At 42.1% G+C, this 23,499-nt stretch overlaps 1 protein-coding gene across 1 annotated transcript in view; it reads left to right on the top strand.

Annotated features, from left to right (window-relative positions):
- Window positions 1-23,499, top strand: part of SERINC2 (serine incorporator 2) — a 51,702-nt gene that overhangs the window by 18,708 nt on the left and 9,495 nt on the right. Inside the window, exons 3-9 of the mRNA XM_070764534.1 lie at window positions 526-707; window positions 4,471-4,550; window positions 5,653-5,790; window positions 8,184-8,353; window positions 10,372-10,462; window positions 12,356-12,500; window positions 19,701-19,913. Of these exons, the coding sequence (XP_070620635.1) occupies window positions 526-707; window positions 4,471-4,550; window positions 5,653-5,790; window positions 8,184-8,353; window positions 10,372-10,462; window positions 12,356-12,500; window positions 19,701-19,913 (1,019 nt within the window). The remainder of the gene's footprint in view (window positions 1-525; window positions 708-4,470; window positions 4,551-5,652; window positions 5,791-8,183; window positions 8,354-10,371; window positions 10,463-12,355; window positions 12,501-19,700; window positions 19,914-23,499) is intronic.

Below are 23,499 nucleotides of genomic sequence, written 5' to 3'. Positions count from 1 at the left end.
GCCAAATTTTGGTGGGTTTTTTGCCAAAAATTGGTGAAATCTCATGTGAGAAGCCACATCTCACGCGGGTGTGTCCACCCGCCGTTCAGCCAGAGCTATGTGCTCAACCACACCAATAATGGCATTGAGGAACCCTTGCCTGCCCGGGAACTGACCTGACTGAAGCCACACTGGAGCTGAAGGATAAGGGGAGGGGGGATTTGAGATAATTGAGAGTTTGTAGCCAAAACAAAATACTTTCTCTTGAGAAGCAAGGACATTCTCACACCTGGTCGAAGGAAGGGGGAGTGATGCCACCAGGCAATTAGACACAGTCATGATTGGATCATGTAACTGATTAATAACAATATGGGGAATTTCACCAACATTATAATATTGTCCTCTGAAAATTGTTGCATCAATAGTTTTTTCTTTCTCCTTGTTAAATTGAAAAAAAATAAAGCTGAGAAACAGGCAGGGAAATAATCAGTAATTGTTGCACTAAATATTAGGGCTTTTTTAAAGCTGTCTTTTTTCTTTCACTAGCTCCCTGGATTCTGCGATGGGAGCAGCTCACCTGTCGGCATCAAAGTTGACTGTAAAGCCTTCCTGGGACACAAATCGGTGTATCGCATGTGTTTTGCCACCGCTTTGTTCTTCTTCTTCTTCGCCTTGCTGATGCTCTGTGTTAGAAGTAGCAAAGATCCCCGAGCTTCAATACAGAATGGGTGAGGCCTGGATGCTATTCATGGTCATGTTTCATTGTGTTCCAGACAGCAAAAAAAAAACCAGATCAGGGAAACTGGTAGTTACCGTATTTTTCAGAGTATAAGATGTAGCTTTTTCCCCTGTAAAAGAGGATGGAAATATCGGTGCATTTTATACACCAAATACAGCCATTTTTGGCCTTCTGATGCCTCATCCCCGTGTCCCATTAAAAAAAAGGGGGCCTGTTTTTTTGCAAAAATGGGGTGCACAGAGGGTTTGAGAGGCGTGCAGAGTGTTCCTGGAGGCGGGGGGAAGGCAAAAACACCCCCATTTTTGCAGGGGAGGGGGGAAATGGAGAAAAAAGCAGACTGTTTTTTCCAACAATGGAGGCATTTTTGCATTCCCTTCACCCCCAGGAGTACTCTGCCATCTTCCCAAACTATCTGAACGCCCTGTTTTTTGCAAAAATGGGTGAAAAATGGCTCTGTTTTTTCCAAAAATGGAGTGTGCAGAGGGTTTGTGGACTTCCAGAGTTTAACAGGCTCCTTGGGGCCAGGGAGGACAAAAACTTTTTTTTTCTTAATTACCTCTTTGAAATCTTGGTGCGTCTTATACGCTGATGCGTCCGAAAAATACGGTAATTCTGGGAGCCTTCCTTTGAATCAACTTTTAGTTTCACCTGGTGTGCTTGTGTGCCTGTGACTAAAGGCAAATGAATCTGCAGAACCAATATTGATTTTGACTGATTTAAGGGCTTTTTTAATCCTCCCTTTCCCCTCCGCTCTGACATCATTTCAAAGCTTACTTTTTCCTTAGCTGTCATCCCAGGACATTAATCTGAACTAGATAGACTCATCATGTGTGTAAACACAAACATGTTTCACTTCAGGATCTAAAACATTGGTTGTTGTTGTTTTTAATTTCCAGCTTCTTTCTTGCATCCTCTCTTCCATAACTTTCTCCTTTGATCTGTTCCTTCCAAGCTTCATGGGTGTGTGTGTAAGGCATGGGTCCTCAAACTTGGCAACTTTAAGACTGGTGGACTTCAACTCCCAGAATTCTCCAGCCAGTTATGCTGGCTGGGGAATTCTGGGAGTTGAAGTCCACCAGTCTTGAAGTTGCCAAGTTTGAAGACCTCTGGTGTAAGGTGTGTGTGTATATCTGCAACGTATTGGCGAAATCACATTCGCCATTTTCAGGCTGAAATTATTGACTAGTGCTGTTCTGAGTATGGGAATGGTGATTTTGCTGAAACTTCGGAAAGACACTCAAAATATTACATGGCAAAGAACCCGAACTCACAACAATCTATATACATAGGGAATCTACAAAATTGTGCCAGAGATGAACTGGGCAACACCTTGAATAGAACTATACTTCATAAACGATTGCGTGTGTGTGTGTGTGTGTGTGTGTGTGTAACATTTTTTTCCCCTGAATTTGAAAATATAGAGGGACTAGTATAGATCTATTTCGGCCTTGTTGTGGTTTCATCAGCTAGCCATACCCTTACTGGGATTTGATCCTGCAGCCTCTGCCTTGTAAGGCAGAGAATTAACTTCTAGGCCACATTCAACAGATATACAGTGGTACCTCTACCTAAGAACGCTTCTACTTAAGAACTTTTCTAGATAAGAACCGGGTGTTCAAGATTTTTTTGCCTCTTCTTAAGAACCATTTTCTACTTAAGAACCAGAGCCTGGAAAAATTTCCCAGGAAATTTGAGAGCGGCACGAAGGCCCGGCCAGTTTCCTGCCATTCCCCCTGGGTTTCTCTCTCTGGCGCAGTGTACGGGAGAGGTGTGCTCCTCCTTGCTGCTTCAGAGTCCCTCTTTTTTTTAAGCCTTAAATTTTGGATTTTTTAAATTCCCCTCACCGCACCTTCTTCCTTCGGCAGCGACTGTCCTCCTCTTCTTCCTCCTCCTCCCACCCAAATTCTGAGCTTTTATTTCTTTCCTAATGGGTTTGCATGCATTATTTGCTTTTACATTGATTCCTATGGGAAAAATCGCTTCTAGTTAAGAACGTTTCTACTTAAGAACCTGGTCATAGAACAAATTAAGTTCTTAAGTTGAGATACCACCGTGTATATATATATACACACATACATACATACACAACCACACCCACACCCACCCACACATATATATGGCTAACTGAAGAGAGCAAAATAGCTTAAAATAGTTCTATACTAGTTTCCTTTCCTTTTCATTCTCAGCAAAAATATGTTACACGCATACTCTCTTTCTCTCTCTCTCTTTTATGAAGTATAGTTCTCTTCAAGATGTTGCCAAGTTCATCTCTGGCAGAATCCCAGTCAAAAAAGAACAAGAGATCTAAGGAATAGATAAAAGCATTGTAACTGACCTTGCCTATGCAGACAACTGGGTCAATTTTTATTGTGTATTGTCAAATTCAATTAAAAACACTAAGCAGGGCAAAATAAACTGCCCATGAAAAACAGCAGGATCAATGGAGTAATATTTATTTTAAAGCCTTTCGTCCCCACTCTATTGGAATTCAGCATTGAAAGCCTGGTCAAACAGCTTATTTCTCTGTGTATTTTTATGTCTTCCAATGACTCCCAGTTTCTCCCCATTAGTCCCCATATTTTATAGCACTGTCTGTTGGTGTAAAGGCTTTGAGGTGAATCTAGAGTCCAAGGCTTGTAGGAAGGGGGTATTAAATGTCTTCATGCCTTCCCTGAAACAGGACATTGCAAGCTTTATAAATAAACCCTCTCTTAAAATAAAAGTAACCTTGCTCCATCAGGTTTAGAAGTATACTAACCCATCATCTTAGTTTCTCAATCAAAGCTATTCTTTAGCAAGATCTTTAGTCACGTTTTCTTACAGCTCATCTTAAATATAGGCAAGTATGTCATGAAATCTGAACTAGAGGTAGTCCTTGACTTACAGCCATTCCTTTAGTGGCTCTTTGAAGTTACAACAGCATTGAAAAAAAGGGGTTTATGACAATTTTTCATAGTTATGACTTTTGCAGCATCCCCGTGAAACATGGGATCAAAATTCAGATGCTTGACAACTGGTTCATATTTTTGACGGTTGCAGTGTCTCAAGATTGATCAATCAATCAAACAATCTTCTGTATGATCTTCTGAGAAGCAAAATGGGGAAGCCAGATTCACTTAACAACTTAACTCCACTGATTCATTTGACAAGAAAGAAAGAAAGAAAGAAAGAAAGAAAGAAAGAAAGAAAGGTCACCAGTTAGAGAAAACTCCCTTAACAGATGTGTCGCTCAGCAACAGAAATTTTCAGCTCAGTTGTGGTCATAAGTCAAGTACTGTCTGTAATGTAGGTGGTTGTAGGTTGGCTTGACTTGACTCAGTTCAGCCCTGTGGTCCGAACCTGGAGTAATGATTAACTTATCACAAAATCATAATTAGTCCTTCAGGAAAATGATACTGTTAGAATGTCTGCAAAACAAGGACTGCCTTTTGCGGTCATTTCTGGCACTTCCTGGTTTATTTTATTTTTTTCACAGCTGGCAGAACGAAAGGTGGGTAAAATGAAGACCCAGATTGTTGGGGGCAATATGTAAATTGCTTAGAGAGGGCTGTGAAGCGGTACCTAAGTCTAAGTGCTATTGCTAAATAGGGAATGTTAGTGAGGACAAAGGATGCTGAGAACCTGATCAAATCACAAAGCTAGTGATAGTTTTGTGGTCTTACAGACATGACTGCTGGTGAGGGATACCTTAACTGTAGTTGACTTACCTCTTCTACAACTCTGAAGATAAATTTTCTTGCTGCCAACTTCAGGTTTTGGTTCTTCAAGCTCCTGATGCTGATTGGAATAACCGTGGGTGCCTTCTATATTCCCAATGGAACATTCACATCTGGTAAAAAAAAAAAAAGCATTTTCCATGTTTTAAAATGAATTTGTGATGCAAAATTATATTCACATGTATGCAGGCATTGCCTTAATTAAAGGAAGTGTCTCAGGGCTGAATGATAATGGAATAGGAATAAGAAAAGAAGAGAAGAAAAGAGGAGAGGGGAGGAGGAGAGGAGGAGGAGGAGAAGGAGAAGAAGGGGAGAAGGAGGAAAGAAAAAGAAGATGAGAAGAAGGAGAAGCGAGAGGAGGGGAGAGAGGAGAGTGGAGAATAATTGAATTGAATTCTTTATTGGCCAAGTATGATTGGACACACATGGAATTTGTCTTTGGTGCATGTGCTCAGTGTCCTTTTTTTTAATAAAAAAAACCCTATTCATCAAGAATCATAAAATACAACACTTAGTGATGATGCTGAAGATTCGCTTTGGATTTTAAGAAAAGGGTCTAAGTTATTAGCGTTTTTATTTATTTTCATTCATTTTTTCTTAAATTTATTTAATGCCTGTCTCACCGTGGGACCACTCAAGGCAGCTTATAATAATGAAAAGGAAGGAAAGGAAAGGTGTAGCAAACAGAAGAGAGAGGTGAAACCTGCCATCAATCTAGCATCCAGCTCCAGGGAGGTGGGCTCATTTGAAGACCAATTCTTGTATAGTCTGCCTACAGAAGAATAGAACCTCAGAAATTATATTAAGGCAGGGCTACTTGCTGGCCCATGAGTTATGCAGGTCTAATGTATGCCAAATCTGGGAACAGGGAGAAATTAAGTCTTGAGAGAAATTATAATCCATGTAAAGCTGATAATGTTGCTTCCAAACTGTTTTTAAAGCTTACATATCCCATATCCTCCAGGCGTCTGGGATATATTTAAACCAGCGGTCCCCAAGCTTGGCAACTTTAAGAGTCCAACTCCCAGGATTCACCATCCACCTGGCTGGAGAATTCTGGGAGTTGAAATCCACAAGTCTTAAAAGTTGCCAAGTTTGAAGATCTCTGATTTAAACTTTCTCCTGGGCTTTGTTGTCTCATTCATGGATGGTAGCATGAGAAGAAAGTTGAGAGTGACTATCTTGTGCTTCTTGTGTTGTTCTTCTCCCCCAATGAAGTCTGGTTCTACTTTGGCGTGGTTGGTTCCTTCCTCTTTGTCCTCATCCAGCTCATCCTCTTGATTGATTTTGCTCACTCCTGGAGTCAAATTTGGCTGCGCAATGCGGATGAAAACAACAGCAAGTCCTGGTATGCAGGTCTGTATGAGACGCACTTGTTCATTTGAGGTTGAAATTTGATGCTCCAAGTGTGGATGGATGGATGGATGGAAAAAGGAGTCTGCGGAGAGGGGCGGCATACAAATCTAAATAATAAATAAATAAATAAATTGCTTTCCCCATCATGACACTAGTTTAATTTAGTTTAATTAGATTTGTATGCCTCCCCTTTCCAAGGACTCGGGGCGGCTCATAGCATATATAAAAGACATAACAATACAGTTTATCCAATTAATATACTTAAAAGATCCTTTAAAATTCTAATTTTAAAACATTCACTCAATAGATCATATTAAAGACATTCATCGGTCAGGGGGAAGATCTAATGTCCCCAGGCCTGGCGGCAAAGATGCTTTTTAAAATGCTTTCGGAAGGCAAGGAGGGTGGGGGCAGTGCAAATCTCTGGGGGGGGGGCTGATTCCAGAGGGCCGGGCCCCCTACAGAGAAGGTTCTTCCCCTAGGCCCCGCTAGCCGACATTGTTTGGTCGACGGGACCCTAAGGAGACCAACTCTGTGGCACCTCACCGGACGCTGGGATTCATGTGGCAGAAGGCGGTCTCAGAGATCATCTGGTCCTATGCCATGTAGAGCTTTATAGGTCATAACCAACACTTTGAATTGTGTCCGTAAGCCCATCGGCAGCCAATGCAGTCCGCAGAGTGATTATGAAATATGGGCATGCCTTGGAAGGCCCATAACCACTCGCATGGCTGCATTTTGGACAATTTGAAGTTTCCGAACACTCTTCAAAGGTAGCCCCATGTAGAGAGCATTGCAGTAGTCGAACCTTGATCTGAACTACAGAGCTGAGGGGTCTGGTGTTCCTCAAATACTCAGCCCCAAATACACATGGAATGCTACATGTGAACTACTGTGTTTCCCCCAAAATAAGACTGGGTCTTATATTAATTTTTGTTCCAGAAGACACATTAGGGCTTATTTTCTGGTATAGTCTTATTTTCTGGGAAATATGGCACTAAATGCCCCTGTCTGGCTGACAATCTTAACTCGGGCTTATTTTTTGGAAGGGGTAGGGCTTATATTATGAGCATCGTGAAAAATCATGCTAGGGTCTATTTTCTGGTTGGGTTTTATTTTGGGGAAAACATGGTAGATGCGGCTAAGACTAGGACAAACTCTACGTCTTTCCATATCCTGCACAAGCCCTGATTTAATAGCAATAGCACTTCAACATATATATTGCTTCACAGAACTTTGCAGCTCTCTCTAAGCAGTTACAGAGTCAGCATATTGCCCCTAACAATTTGGGTCATTATTTTACTGTCCTTGAAAGGATGGAAGGCTGAGTCAGCCTTTAGCCGGTGACATTGGAACTGCCAAATTGCTGGCAGCTGTTGATCAGCAGAAGTAGCCTGCAATACTAATTCTAACCCTTGTGCAACTATGGCTCTTTTAAACTATTAATCTGGCTACTTTCCTTGCATTCAGTCCCCTTATCCCTTCTACCTCATTAAATATTATAGTTCAAAGGCAATTTTTCTAGGACAACTTTTCTAGGGCCTCCAAGGTTAAATAAGGTTCAGGAGGGAAGTGTTTTTAATAGGAAAGTAAACACAAGAACAAGGGGGCACAATCTGAGGTTAGTTGGGGGAAAGATCGGAAGCAACGTGTGAAAATATTATTTTACTGAAAGAGTAGTAGACCCTTGGAACAAATTTCCAGCAGACGTGGTTGGTAAATCCACAGTAACTGAATGTAAACATGCCTGGGATAAACATATATCCATCCTAAGATAAAATACAGGAAATAATATGAGGGCAGACTAGATGGACCATGAGGTCTTTTGCTGACGTCAATCTTATATGTTTCTATGTAAAGTTTGAATGGGCCACTTGGAGCTTGGGCTTTGGTTGCAAACCAAAACCCTTACTAAGCCTGAATTCAGATGTACAAACCATGATGATGATGATGATGATGATGATGATGATGATGATGATGATAATAATAATAATTATTATTATTATTATTATTTATTAGATTTGTATGCCGCCCCTCTCCAGAGACTCTCCAGAGTTACTGTGGATTTACCAACCACGTCTGCTGGAAGTTTGTTACAAGCATCTACTACTCTTTCAGTAAAATAATATTTTCACACGTTGCTTCTGATCTTTCCCCAAGTAACCTCAGATTGTGCCCCCTTGTTCTTGTGGCATTCATGCTACCCATGAAGCTAAAAGCCTAAAGTGAATTAAAGTGAACTAACTAAAAGCAAATAAACAACTAATATGATGGCATGATCTAACAATTTTGAGCTAAGGGGTATATCAGGCAAATCTTCAGGGTATTGAACAAATAATCTCAGAAATTCTGCATTGCCAAATCTGACGGGCGTTTCCTTCCTCCTTCCATAGCTCTGTTTTTCTTCACCTTTCTGTTCTATGCTGTCTCCATTGCTGCCGTTGTGCTATTCTACGTCTATTACACCAAACCAGATGGCTGTACTGAAGGCAAAACCTTTATCAGCCTCAATCTCATCTTCTGCATCGTGGTCTCGGTGGTCTCTGTACTGCCCAAGGTCCAGGTAAGTGCTTGTGCTCAGAGTGTATTGCAAACCATTTATTTATATCTTTCCCCACCACCCTCATCTCAGGTAGAATGAGAGCATACACAATGTAATGGGTATGATTTATTGTCATTGTGTTATCATTGATATAATGACAATAAATCGCCATTAAGCTGCCATGATGCAAAAAGGATGTTGAAACTCTAGAAAAAGTACAAAGAAGAGTAACAAAGATGATTAGGGGACTGGAGGCTAAAACATATGGAGAACGGTTGTTGGCCAGTTTAATGTAGGCTAGGTTAATGAAAAGCAGGACCAGGGGAGACATGATAGCAGTGATCCAATATCTCAGGGGTTGCCACAAAGAAGAGGGAGTCAACCTAATTTCCAAAGCACCTGAGGGTAGAACAAGAATCAATGGGTGGAAACTAATAAAGGAAAGAAGCAACTTAAAACTAAGGAGAAAATTCCTGACAGTTAGAACAATTAATCAGTGGAACAGCTTGCCTCCAGAAGTTGTGAATGTTCCAACTCTGGAAGTTTTTAAGAAGATGTTGGATAACTGTGTAGGGTTTCCTGCCTCAGCAGGAGGTTGGACTAGAAGACCCCCAATATCCCTTCCAACTCTGTTGTTGTTGTTGTTGTTGTTGTTGTTGTTATTATTATTATTATTATTATTATTATTATTATTATTATTATTACTACTACTACTACTACTACATTAAAAGTAATACAGCAGATTTAGGGCCTGGGAGCTCTATTGGAGTCACCCTGGGCTTCTAAATAGCAGTTTTGCCAGCCTAGGGAAAAGCCTGAAAATGGAATTCCATTGTTGCAACAGGGAGCAGGCTGTTCCATAGGAAAGGGTTTTACTACCATGAGCTTCTTTCCACATAGGTGGGGATCCTTCTGGCTGTTATCTGCCAGCAACTAGAGCAGGGATAGGCCTAGAGCAACTCTAGGCCCAGGGTGCTTAGATCTGACCTGCGGGGCTGTCCCGGAAACATCAAAGGGACACCCATGATGCCTTTTTCAGTGAAAACAGAGCTCGGGAGGGCTGCAGATGGCCTTGCTGGGCTTCATTTTCACTGGCAGAAGGTTGCAGGAGGCCTTCACAGCCAAAAACAGAACTTGGAAGTCTGTTTTCACTGGTAGAACACTCAGACCACCACAGACGCCCCCTGGCATAAGTGATGTCAAGCTGGCCACACCCACCTTGGCTATGACCCCTGTCCCTTCTGAGGTCAAACACAACCCTGTGCAGCCCTTAATGAAATCAAGTTTTATTCCCCTGAACTAGAGCAATAATATCTAGAACACAGGTGTCAAACTTGTGACGTCATGCCAGCATCACATGATGTATTGGAACTTTTTCCCCCTTTGCTAAACTGGGCGGGGCAGGCCAGCATGTGACCCATCTTGCCTGAGTTTGACACCCCTGGTTTAGAGCAATCCATGAATCATTGTAGCATATGTTAAGGAGTGTGAAGGACGACCCTTGAGTTATCAAGGACATTCACAGAGAAAACATGGGAATCCAGCCAATATCCAGGAGATATGAGTAGTTATTCAGTCATACAAAAACACATACATTAAAGTGTATAAAATAGTGTTTACTTTTTAGCACAGCAAAGTTGAACAGTCCAGTCATACACATTCAAATCAGTCAATATCCTCAATACAATAATAATATTAAAACCCTGTCTTTGTCTTACGTATCAGACATACATTACAGCTTACAAATACCATCAAACTATTAGAGCTTACTACATCAATCAGCAGAAAGAGCAGAGAGAGAATCATGCTTTCTGGCTCCCTCTTATGGCAATTTGCAGCACCACCTCTTAAAGCTATAGTACTTCAATACAAACAAACATTCCTTGTTAGCTTGTTTATATATTGCAAACCCAACTGTTTTGTACAGAGTACTTACAGCACAGTGCAAAGGAACCCCCATTATTTTACCTAGTTTGGGTCTGGTTTGTCTTGAATCTGTTTTTTTGCTCCTTGTAACAAGAGCTTTTGCTTCTCCATAGGATGCTCAGCCTCATTCTGGCCTCCTCCAGGCCTCCATCATTACCCTCTATACCATGTATGTCACCTGGTCAGCTTTGGCCAATGTACCAGGTAAGCAGTGTTGCTCTGTTCTTTTTTGAAGGCTTTGTGCCTTAGGGGGAAAAAAAAGACAGAACCTGTTTTGGGAGGGGGGGGGGGGCGACAAGGTACACGATCAAGCCAAGAGAAATTCATTATTCCAACAAAATATTAGCTTTCAAATCTGTGGAATGCTTGGACGTCAGAGAACCTTTCGTTGCTGCAGAGCCACAATGTGATTTCTCTACTTAGGTCAATGCCTTGGACCCAGATTTAATGTGCATAGTTCCATTTGGGTTTAATGTGTTGTGGGTTTCCCCCCCAATAAACCATGGATAAAGTCAACCAGGGAAGCCAGGATCTGAATTTATTTTCTCTTCCATTTGCCATTTGTCTCTTCATTTGTCTGTCTCTTTTCATAAATTGAAGAATTTAGCAGTGGTTCCCAATCTGTGGGTCGCGACCCCTTTAGGGGGGCTGTCAAATGACCCTTTCACAGGGGGTCACCTAAGACTATCGGAAAACATATATTTTCAATAGTCTTAGGAAACGAGACACCGCTCCTCTATTCGTCTCCAGGCAGGTCCACCCACATGAAAATACGCTAGTGCAAAAACCGCAACAACACTGTACTATGGGAACTTCTGAGCATACGCAGAAGCCAAATTTCCAGCACTGCGCATGCATCACCATCTTATTTTTGGCCATTTAAAAAACAAAACAAAATCGGCACCGCTTATGCGTACGCTTGCAAAGCACCCACATGTCCAGAAGTCATGGCCATGGAGCGCAAGAGGAAGCGAAGGGTCAGCAAGGTATGTTAGAACCCACCTCCGAGTTTCCTAATAATTTTATTATTTTATGGTTAGGGATCACCACGACATAAGGAATTGTATTAAAGGGTTGTGGCATTAGGAAGGTCGAGAACCCCTGATGTAAGGGAATCCTTGTTGGAGCAGAGAAGAGATTTATTTGGCTCATCAATCTATTTAGTTTAGGCCTCATTCATATTCTGCTATGTCAAACTCTACAACTGGTACACTCTACAACTGGGTTGCAATTGTAGAGTGTACCATATCAAGTGTCCAGTCACACTTGGCCAATAAAGAATTCCATTCTATTCTATTCTATTCTATTCTACTCTGCTCTGCTCTGCTCCGCTTTGCTCTGCTCTACTCTACTCTACTCTACTCTACCGTACTTGTTTTCTTTTCATTCATTCATTCATTCATTCATTCATTCATTCATTCATTCATTCATTCATTCATTCGATTTTTATACCGCCCTTCTCCTTAGACTCAGGGCGGCTTACAACATGTTAGCAATAGCACTTTTTAACAGAGCCAGCCTATTGCCCCCACAATCTGGGTCCTCATTTGACCCACCTCGGAAGGATGGGAGGCTGAGTCAACCTTGAGCCGGTGATGAGATTTGAACCGCTGACCTTCAGATCTACAAGTCAGCTTCAGTGGCCTGCAGTACAGCACTCTACCTACTGCGCCACCCCGGCTCATTTCATTCTGTGCCAAGCTTTGTTTTACAAGCCCAATGAGTGGGTTTACTGGTACCCTTAAGGCAAACAATTTGCTCAGGACAATGTGTGAGGTAGGAGGAACTTTCTGTCTTTCTCCAATTTTCATGGCATTGATTCTTGGGAGAACTCTTTTAATTCAATTAATTCCTCTAAGAGACACTTCTGGATTCTTCCATTACTTTTTGACAGTTTTCTCTACAAATTCAGGCATAATGTCCTCTTCTGGGGGGAAAAAACCCCCTACCTAAGCTTCTTCCTGGTGCTGCGGGCAGGTGAACATTTCTACCTTGCTTCCTAGGAGGACCTGACCAATTGGCAAGCCCGGGAGAGTTTGAGGAGCAGGTAGTGGTCATACTTGAAATGTGCATAGAATTTCTCTTTTCTTTTCCTAGAGAAACGCTGCAATCCAACTCTCCTGATAAGAACTACAAGCAATAGCACAACAGCTTTGCCTGAGGATGGCCAACCAACTCAGTGGTGGGATGCCCCAAGCATTGTAGGCCTAATCATATTTATCTTCTGTACCTTCTTCATAAGGTGAGATTCCTGATTCCAATGACCTGCATGAATTTAAGCCTTGGTTTGCTTAAGCATCCATTTTATAGTGCGACAAAAGTGATTTGGTTTACCGGACGTGCTAACCCATCAACTGGTTTGCAGATCAGCATGTCTGCATCCTAAACCAAAGCCAAACAAATCACATTGCAGCTGAGTATGATATTGTTCCAGGCCTAACAATGCTTAGCTGAGATGTTTTCTGTAGGCTGAGTATCTCCGGTTTCAGCTGCAGGACTCCCTCTGCTGGTTCTGAGATTCAATTTGCTCTTCACTTATAAATAAAATGCTATTGGCTGATTAGACTTAGAATGACTTAATTGTCACTTTAAATGGACACTAATTTGCATACACTTAAAGTTTTCCTGCATGCAGCTCTCGAAGGGCCACCAACTCCAATATACACTCTATAAACATGATAAGAACAAAAATAAAGAAATAAAATATTATGTATATACCCACATTTTATTTATTTAATTACATTTGTATGCCACCTAATCCCAAAAGACTCAGGGCGGCTTACAACAATAAAATCATAAAACAGTGTAAAATCAATTTACAACACTAATAATAATATAAAATCCTTAAATCTTATCCATACAATCATACCATATCATGCATCTCAATCAAAACCTATTCAGGCCGAAGTTAAAAGATGTCAATTCTCACGGCTCCCAGGCAGGTTTTCAGGGCTTTCTGGAAAGCCAGTAGGGTGGGGGCAGTACGGACCTCAGGGGGTAGTTGGTTCCTGGGAGCCAGAGCCACCACAGAGAAGGCCCTTCCCTGCGGGCCCTCCAACCAACACTGCTTAGTTGACAGGACCCAGAGAAGGCCAAACCTGTGGGCTCTAATCGGTCACTGGGAGGTGTGGCAGGAGACAGTTCCATAAATAGTCTGGTCCTAAGCCATGTAGGACTTTATACATGATAACCAACACCTTGAATTGTGACCGGAGACTAATTGGAAGCCAGTGCAGCACATGGAGTGTTGGTGTAATGTGGGTGTACCTAGGTGCACTCATAAGGCTCAGGCAGCTGCATTCTGGACTAGCTGAAGTCTCCGAACACTTTTCAAGGGTAGCCCCACATTGCAATAATCACATATATGACACAGAGAAACAACACAGTCTAGTTTGGATGTCTACATGTACATGCTGAGAAATTGCATATATGTCATTAGTTTGGTGTTGATTTGGAGCCACCATGGAGATGTTGACATTCTCCAGGTCAATCTGGCTCCAATTCTGCCCCTTCTGATTTTCCAGTGTTGTTGCACCCACCACTATTGTATTGAGTCCATCCATTTTGCTGCTGCTCTTCTCTTTCCTTCCTCTTTCCCCAGAATTATGGATTTCTCAAAGGAGTTGGGTCTTTTGCATTCTGTGTCCAAAATTTGAACGTGGCTATTTGTGCCTTGAGAGTGAAAATTCTAGATTTTGTCATGTGATCCAATTGTTTGTCTTCTTGGCTATCCATGGTATTCTTAAAAGTCTTTAGTGCAGATTTTTTTTTAGAAGAGTAGGGACTTGGAAGGGTTTAAAATGATTCAGTTCAATTCAACATGGAGATAAGGAGGAACTTCCTGACGGTCAGAGCTATCAACCAATGGAACAACCTACCAATGGACTTTGTGAACTCCAACACTCTGGACATTTTTAAGAGAAGATTGAACTGCCACTTGACTGGTGTACTATAGGGTTCCTGCTTGGGCAAGGGGGTGATCTCGATGGCCTTCATGGTCCCTTTCAACTCTAACAATAAATAAATAAATAAATAAATGTTATTACAGTCTTAAACCAGAAACAAATAAAAACACTCTGTATATATGCATTTCTAGTTTAAGATAAATGACAACTAAATCTATAATAAATCCAGTGTCTATTATACATGATCTGATTTATACAATAGTTGCAATCCCTAAACTGTATGGCCCTCTATGGATTCAATGCTAAAAGGGAAATGGTTAAACAATGCAAAGTTAGCCACAGTTGTTATATAAATATATAAAACAACTGTGGCTAACTTTGCATTGCTTAACCATTTCCCGTTTAGCGTTGAATCCATATATATATATATATATCGCTATGGTGAAGAAGACACCTATTTGCAACAAATCCCCACTGCTGCTGTGCAGAATCTGGCCACCTGAATGACCACCCCTAATTATTTGAAGGTGGTTACCTGCTCTGTTTTGTGTCCATTTAGATACCAGTTTTGGCCTTTTTGCAAAGGCAAAGAGGCATTTTTCCAAAATAGCAATGGTGGGCTATAAATGTCAACCTGTCAAGGAGAAATAAAGGCCATGATCTTTGTTTTCTCATAAATTATGTCCAGTTTATTGTAATTCCAGTACTGAAGAAGGGCTCGCAAGGCTCTTTTAAGGCCTACTGATGTCCTGGAGAGGATCAATAGCTTCAGTCAACTATTTTTGAGGTGGTGGTGATTTGGTTTGTTTAGCCATTTTACCATGTCATTTATGTAAAAGCTAAAAAGTGGAGGGAGAGGGGGCAAAGTGCACCCCTTTTAAAGCCCCTTTTGAGTTTTAACTGTCTTTGAGAGGGACCTTTGCATATTGCATCTCACCTTGAGGGATGTTTTAGTATGTAAGGGCACGTAATGGAAGAAGATGCCTGTGGTCAATTGAGGCAGCTTCCAGCTTCTCCCATAGCTTAGTCCCAGTAACTGAATCAAAGGCTGCCTTGAGATCTATAAATAATGATACAAGTCTATTTGAGATGCATTTTTTTCAATCAGGTGATAAAGAACTAAGTACCGTACTAATTGATGGGGCCTCTCCTCTCTAAACCTGGCTTATTCTTCAGCGATCAAATTAGAAACAGAAACACAGAAGTCTGACGGCAGAAAAAGACCTCCTGGTCCATCTAGTCTGCCCTTATACTATTTTCTGTATTTTATCTTACAATGGATATATGTTTATCCCAGGCATGTTTAAATTCAGTTACTGTGGATTTATCTACCACGTCTGCTGGAAATTTGTTCCAAGGATCTACTACTCTTTCAGTAAAATAATATTTTCTCATGTTGCTTTTGATCTTTCCCCCAACTAACTTCAGATTGTGTCCCCTTGTTCTTGTGTTCACTTTCCTATTGGAAACACTTCCCTCCTGGACCTTATTTAACCCTTTAACATATTTAAATGTTTCGATCATGTCCCCCCTTTTCCTTCTGTCCTCCAAACTATACAGATTGAGTTCATTAAGTCTTTCCTGATACGTTTTATGCTTAAGACCTTCCACCATTCTTGTAGCCCATCTTTGGACCCGTTCAAAGATCCAGCCATTCCTTTAATTTATCTTGGAGGTGTTTGGCATAAAGTTTGTGGATTATATTTAGCAGACGTCTTAGTCAATAATTAGCAGGGTACCTCTTTTTCCCTTTTAAAAAATTGCCAAGTACAGTGGAGTTGATATAAGTGAATAGCACCGCTATTGCTTAAAACAATCTCTCTACAGTCTCTTCCTAGAAAGTTCAGCTTTAACCAACCTGGTGGGCATTTATACTTTTTATAGGCTGGCTTATAAAGACCACTCTCCCCATGCACCTAATCACATTTCAATAACAGCGAAGGAAAAACCTGTTTCACACGAAGTGTTTATTGACAAGGGAGCAAAACCAGACTACATAGGATTTGTGCTCTTTCTCCGTACAGTTCCTGTACTCAGGGTAGATGGTCACCCTTCTTTCTCTGGGGTGTGCCAAGCATGAAGATATTGACAGTCACATTGTCATATCAGGGGCGTGCCAGATTCCATGACTCATCTGCTTGCCATGTGTTATTATAGATATACTTAGTGACACATAATGAAATGGGAAGTTGGCACGCTGCACATTTAGAACGTAGAATAACAGAGTTGGAAGGGACCTTGGAGATCTTCTAATCTAATCCCATGCTCAAGCAGGAGACCCTATATCAGTGATGGCGAACCTTTTTTTCCTCCGGTGCCGAAAGAGCGTGCATATGCGCTATTGCACATGCATGAGTGCTCATACCCATAATTCAATGCCTGGGAAGGGCAAAAACAGCTTCTCCCGTCCCCCGAAGGCCCTCTGGAGACTGGAAATGGCCTGTTTCCCAACTTCTGGTGGGCCCAGTAGGCTTGTATTTCACCCTCTCCAGGCTCCAAAGGCTTCCCTGGAGCTGGGGGAAGGTACAAACACCCTCCCACATCCCTCCGGAGGCTCTCTGGAAGCCAAAAACACCCCCCCCCAGAGCCTCTGTGTGAGCCAAAAATCAGCTGGCCAGCACAGAAATGTATGTTGGAGCTAAGCTAGGGCAACAGCTCGTTTGCCAGCAGATATGGCTCTGTGTGCCTCCTGTGACACTCGTGCCATAGGTTCGCCATCACTGCCCTATACCCATGATGGCGAACCTATGGCATGGGTGCCACAGGTGTCGCACAGAGCCATATCATAGGGCATGTGGGACTTTGTTTTGTGTCAGCTCCAGCACGCATGCGCACGCTAACCAGCTTATTTTTGGCCTTGGGAAAGGCCATTTCACCCTCTGGATGCTTCAGGGAAGCTTCCCTAAAACCCAGAGGCAAAAAAAATCACCCAATGGAAAAACAGGAAGTTCAGAAAAACGCACTTCCGGTTTGCCATTGTGCTGTTTTTGGTACTTTGGAGGGTTCAGGGAAGCTTCCCTGAAGCCCCAGAGACAAAAAAATCACCCAAAGAACAAACCGGAAGTTCAGAAAAATGCACTTCCGGTTTGCTGGTGTGCTGTTTTTTGCATTCAGGTCAGGAAAGCTTCCCGAAGCCCCTGAGTACAAAAAACAGCACAATGGGCAAACTGGAGGTGTGTTTTCTGAACTTCTGGTAGGCCTGTTGGGTGATTTTTTTTTTTTTGCTTCCAGGGCTTCATGAAGTGTCCCTGACCACCCTCCGGAGTGCAAAAAACAGCACAATGGCAAACCGGAAGTGTGTTTTCCCGAACTTCCGGTTTGCCCATTTGGGCACTTTTTTCACCTACCAGGCTTCAGTAAGGCCTTTCTGCATCAATCCTTCCATTGTTTTTGCTGACCATGCATGGTCCCTATAGGCCTTTTTTGGAAAATAGCAAAGGTGGGCTATAAATGTCAACCTGTGAAGGAGAAATAGAGGCACATTAAATTCAGGGTGACTATGATATGGAATTACCAAGCATAGGACTTGAGGATTATAGTGATGATTGGTCTTATCTGTAGGGATATACAATATTCACAGATCCTGAAATAGAACGTCCTGCAGAAGCTTGGAGTGTTCTGATTCTCCTTCGTGCTATTTGGAATCTCCTCCAGATCCAGCCAGCCCAGGAATGGTTGTCTAAGTAAATCCTGCGCACTCTTTGAGGTGATCTAGAGTCCTGTTTTGGGGTTGATTATCCCTAATACCACGATGGTGAACCTATGGTACTTATGTCACAGGTGGCATGCAGAGCCTTCTCTATGGGCCTGCAAGCCATTGCCCCCTAGTCCAGCTCCACTGTGCATGCATGCATGCCTCCTGCTGTCCAGCTGGTCTTTGGGTCTCTGTTGCGCATGAACGGAGGATGGAGTGCATGCGTGGAATGGTGCTTACATTGCATTTTGTGGATGTGCACATGTGGATGTGCCCCTCACACTCTGTTTTGGGCCTGGAAGGCTGCCTGCAACAGCCAAAAATGAGGGGGGGGGGGTTGCACACACATGCATGGGGTGGGGTGCATTCATGTAGCGCTCACATTGCATTCAATGCGAGCGCTCAAAGCACTTTGGGTACTCTGCACCAAAAAGGTTCACCATCATTGATATAGTACAGGGGTAGGCAAAGTTGGCTCTTCTATGACATGTGGACTTCAACTCCCAGAATTCTTGAGCTAGCTTGATTGGCTCAGGAATTCTGGGAATTGAAGTCCATAAGTGATAGAAGAGCCAACTTTGCCTACCCCTGTCCTAGTACATCGCAAATATCTTCTGATTTGGATGATTAACTTCCAGAAACCACCCAATCGCTCTTGGAGGGGCATAGTCTGGAAAGGAAATGAAAAGAGCCCCCAGATCTCCAGAATATTATCTTTCTCAATTCTAAGAGACTTTCCAGATCCTTATTCATGTGTGTTTGCTTGATGGTTGATAGGGGTTTGGTCACAGGTTTGGATTGACCTTGACAGCAATTTTAAAAGAACTGCTATGATCTATTTCCAAAATATTGAATGTCTCTACCAAGCCCCAAAGGATTTGCTTCTACAGTAAAAGAGGCCATAGAAGTTGAAGGTGATGATCCCCCTCCCACAAATTCTTCAATCCCCCTGATACCCTCTTGATAAAACTAGATTTAAAAGTTGCTTTAAATTTTTTAAAATATGCTTTGAAACAATGGATGCCAAAGAGTTTCTCTGTTGATAAGTGAATAATGGATTTATTTATTTATTATTTATTTATTAATTAGATTTCTTTGCTGCCCTTCTTGAGGCAACTCAGGGTGGCGTACAACATAATAAATGTAACAATATGTAAAGAAATCTAAATTACTATAAAAGGATTATACAATTTACTAAAAAGTAATTAAAAACCCCACGTACAAGCAGGAAGAGGAAGATTGTGATCCCGCTGATGAGACCACATTTGGAGTACTGTGTTCAGTTTTGGAGACCTCACCTACAAAAAGATATTGACAAAATTGAACGGGTCCAAAGATGGACTACAAAAATGGTGGAAGGTCTTAAGCATAAAACGTATCAGGAAAGATTTAATGAACTCAATCTGTATAGTCTGGAGGACAGAAGGAAAAGGGGGGACATGATCGAAACATTTAAATATGTTAAAGGGTTAAATAAGGTTCAGGAGGGGTGTTTTTAATAGGAATGTGTACACAAGAACAAGGGGGCACAATCTGAGGTTAGTTGAGGGAAAGATCAGAAGCTACATGAGAAAATATTTTACTGAAAGAGTAGTAGATGCTTGGAACAAATTTCCAGCAGACGTGGTTGGTCAATCCACAGTGACTGAATTGAAACATGCCTGGGATAAATATAGATCCGTCCTAAGATAAATACTGGAAATAGTATAAGGGCAGACTAGATGGACCAGGGGGTCTTTTTCTGTCGTCAATCTTCTATGTTTCTAATATGGAGGATGAGGAGGAGGAAGAGTGATACTGATTGCAGATAGACCTACTAAACCCTCATTTGTTTTGATTCTAGCATCCGTTCCTCAGACCATACGCAAGTGAACAAGATGATGCTCACCGAAGAAAGCCCAGCTATGCTAGGGGGTGGAAACACTAACCCTGAAGATGGGGAGCATCGGGCTTATGACAACGAAGAGGATGGAGTCTCGTACAACTACACCTTTTTCCATCTCTGCCTCTTCCTGGCCTCCCTCTACATCATGATGACACTTACCAACTGGTATAGGTGTGTACCACTCGCAATGCCTTTCTTCCCTTGCTCCAGTCCCAGGTGGTGGTTCCCTGTCACTGCTGCTACTGGCGTGGTTGGGTGCACCTGAACGAGATTTGGCTTCTGTGCATGCTCAGGAAGCCAAATCTTATACGAGGACGCTCGTGCACGCAAGATTTTGCCGATTTTTGGTGGGTTTTTGCTTCGTGGAAGCAATTTATTTTTTAAATTTAATTTAAATTTAATATTTTATTTTATTTTATTATTTTATTTTATATTTTATTTTATTATTATATTTTATTTTATTATTTTATTATTTTATATTATTTTATTATTTTATATTATTTTATTATTTTATTATTTTATATTATTTTATATTATTTTATATTATTTTATATTATTTTATATTATTTTGTATTATTTTATATTATTTTATATTATTTTATTATTTATTATTTTATTATTTATTCTCAAAGCGACTCAGGACAGCATACACCATTGTAAATGTCCACGAGTCCACAGAGAGGGGTGGCATATAAGTCCAATAAATAAATAAATAATAAATAATAATAATAATAAATAAATACACAATATCTGTAAAACATCTTAAATTTTAAAAGGACACATATAAAATTAATGAAAAATCTAAAACCCCTTATGCAATCATCCACATTCATCTAATTCAATCATTCCTATCGGCTGGCAGAGGTAGGTCTTCAGAGTTTTATGAAAGACCAGGAGGAAAGGGGCGGTACGTATCTCTGGGCTGGGGATGCCACAGAGAAGGCTCTTCCCCTAGGCCCCACCAGGCGACATTGTTTGGCCGATGGGACATGGAGAAAGCCGACTCTGTGGGACCTAACTGGCCGCTGGGATATGTGAGGCAGAAGACGGGCCCGTAAGTAGTCTGATCCTAAGCCATGTAAGGTTTTATATGTCATAACCAGCACTTTGAATTGTGCCCGGAGACAAATTGGCAACCAATGACCAAATGACAAACTTTGGTGAAATCTCATGCGCGCAAGCATCCTTGCATGAGATTTTTCTTCCTGCGCATGTGCAGAAACCAAATCTTACATGGACACGGGCACGCAAACATCAAGGATGCAGAGTTGTGAATGCAACTCCATTTTTCCTACTGGAATGCCGTCCCCACTGTCCACACAAGAACCCAATAGCTAGTGCTCTCTTTGTGGACTTCTAATGTGCTTTTGGATGAGGCCCCAATGGTGGATAGCCATGTTTTACTTTCCTGTACGAACTTGTCTCTTTTTAAAGTAAAGACGAACAAATGTTGCCTCCTTGAGATGATGCTCCTTCCTTTTTCAAGTGATGAAGCATCGGACTGATGTTCCCAAAAACTGCCTCACATGTCCCAGAGGCCGATTAGATCCCACCGAGTCGGCCTTCCCCGGGTACCATCAGCCAAGCAGTGCTGGCTGGCGGGACTAAGGGGAAGGGCCTTCTCTGTGGCAGCTCGGGTCCTCTGGAATCAACTCCCCCCAGAGATTCGCAATGCCCCCACCCTCCTGGCCTTTCGAAAAGCTTTAAAAACACAGCTTTGCTGGCAGGCAAGGTGCCTTTGAATGATACACTCTGCTAGCAGTAATGGATGACTGACGGATGAATGTCTTTTAATACGCTTTTTAATATTTGGGGTTTTAAATTTTGTATTTTTGTTTTATTCTGTACGCCGCCCTGAGTCCACAAGGAGAAGGGCGGCCTATAAATTTAACTAATAACTAATAAATAAATAAACATGGAAGATGCAGAGTAGGTGGCACTTCTAGAGGGCAAAACGTTTTGGTGCCGAGTGCCCAAAGCAATGCAAGAACCCCCGCGCGTGCCCCCCACCCTCTGCCTGCACCGCATCCCCATGAATGCGCACGCCCACTGTTCTGCCGGCGTGACCCAACCGCCCGTAATTACAGGGTAATTAGTCCAGAAAGACACACACCACAGGGTAGAAGGAAAACCAAAAGTCTTTATCAAAAGAAAAGCAGAAAAACCTCCCTTTTAAAATGTCAAAGGGATTTTCTGGTATACACAAGGCACAGGTTAAATGCAATCCAATTTCTCACCCAGTAACTGGGAAATTGAGTCCAATTCCGAAAGTCCAGAAATTCCACACAGAGTCTTGAACAGGGAAACAACCAACCACGATCTTGACAAACTATGAATCAGATAAGCTTACAGCAGCCCCACCCAATCACAGGTGACCTCACTTATCTCCTGTAATAATCCTTCAGTTGTTCTCTCCTATGCATCACTCTACGCATGCGTGGGTGCGTCATAAGTTCTTGTTCAGAATCCGGGGATGATAAGGATGATTGATCTCCTCCTGGGCTGTCTGCCAAACTCCCCTCTTCCCTGCTACTTACGCTTCCTTCGTCAGAGGAGACTTCGTCGGGAGATTCTATCAGGAGCAAAACAGGCCTGTGGCATGTGGATGTTTCCCCCACATCCATCTCCACATTCCACATTGGCCAGAGCCAACCACAACACCCACCCATGAATTTGCCTCACACACTCACCTCCGTGGCCCCTTTTGGCTTCCAGGTTGGTGCAGGATGCCTTCCAGGCCCAAATAAGGGCATGGGGGAGGGGGGAGCGCACACACAATACCCCAAAATGCAATGTGGGTGCTCCCCACACATGCACCCTGATCCTCACACATGTGTGGCAGAGACCCAAAGACCGACTGGCCAGTGGGTGGTGCGTGTGCAGGTGTGGTGGAGTTGGACTGGGGCGAAGGCTCTACGTGCCACCTGTGCCACGCGTACACTAGTTTAGCCGTCACGTTTCTAGAGGCAATTGTTTATAGAGTGGGCCCTGACTGATATGGTTGTCATTTACAATAAACAAATCAATAAGCAGAATCTTTAGAACCCAAATTGAATGGGGTTTCTTAAGCTTAGAAAAAAAGGGTGTATAGAGAAGAATTTTACCAAAAAGATGTCTGTCTGTCTGTCTGTCTGTCTGTCTGTCTGTCTGTCTGTCTGTCTGTCTGTCTGTCTGTCTGTCTGTCTGTCTGTCTGTCTTATCTATCTATCTATCTATCTATCTATCTATCTATCTATCTATCTATCTATCTATCTATCTATCTATCTATCTATCTATCTATCTATCTATCTATCGTGTCCAGCAAACCTAGAAATCAGGGAATTATCAGGAAATTTGGCAGTTCGGGAAATATCAGGGAATTATCAGGGAATTTGTGAAAAAAACAGAATAAATCGGGGGGGAGGGGAACTATTAAAATGTTTAAAAGTCAGGGGAAAATCATGTTTAAAAAACCCGGATCGTGCTGCCTTGCAGAGTCAAGCAAAAATGAGCACACCAGTGGCAACAACTTGCTTCCTCAGCTACTGATATTTCTCCATGGCTTAGCCGTTTGGTATGACGTCACCTACGACTGCGCCTTAACTAGATCGCAAGTGACAGGGAAATGTCAGGGAAGTATCAGGGAATTTCAAAATGCTTTCCCCTTGGACACCTGTTTATTTGTTGATTGATTGATTGATTAGATTTGTATGCTGCCCCTCTCCGAGGACTCGGGCCGGCTCACAGAAAACAGTATACAATATAAATTGTTAAAATC

Source organism: Erythrolamprus reginae, chromosome 11 (assembly GCF_031021105.1).
Source record: "Erythrolamprus reginae isolate rEryReg1 chromosome 11, rEryReg1.hap1, whole genome shotgun sequence".
In the NCBI taxonomy this organism is placed as follows: Eukaryota; Metazoa; Chordata; class Lepidosauria; order Squamata; family Dipsadidae; genus Erythrolamprus; species Erythrolamprus reginae.
This window is presented reverse-complemented; position numbering and strand designations above follow the sequence as displayed.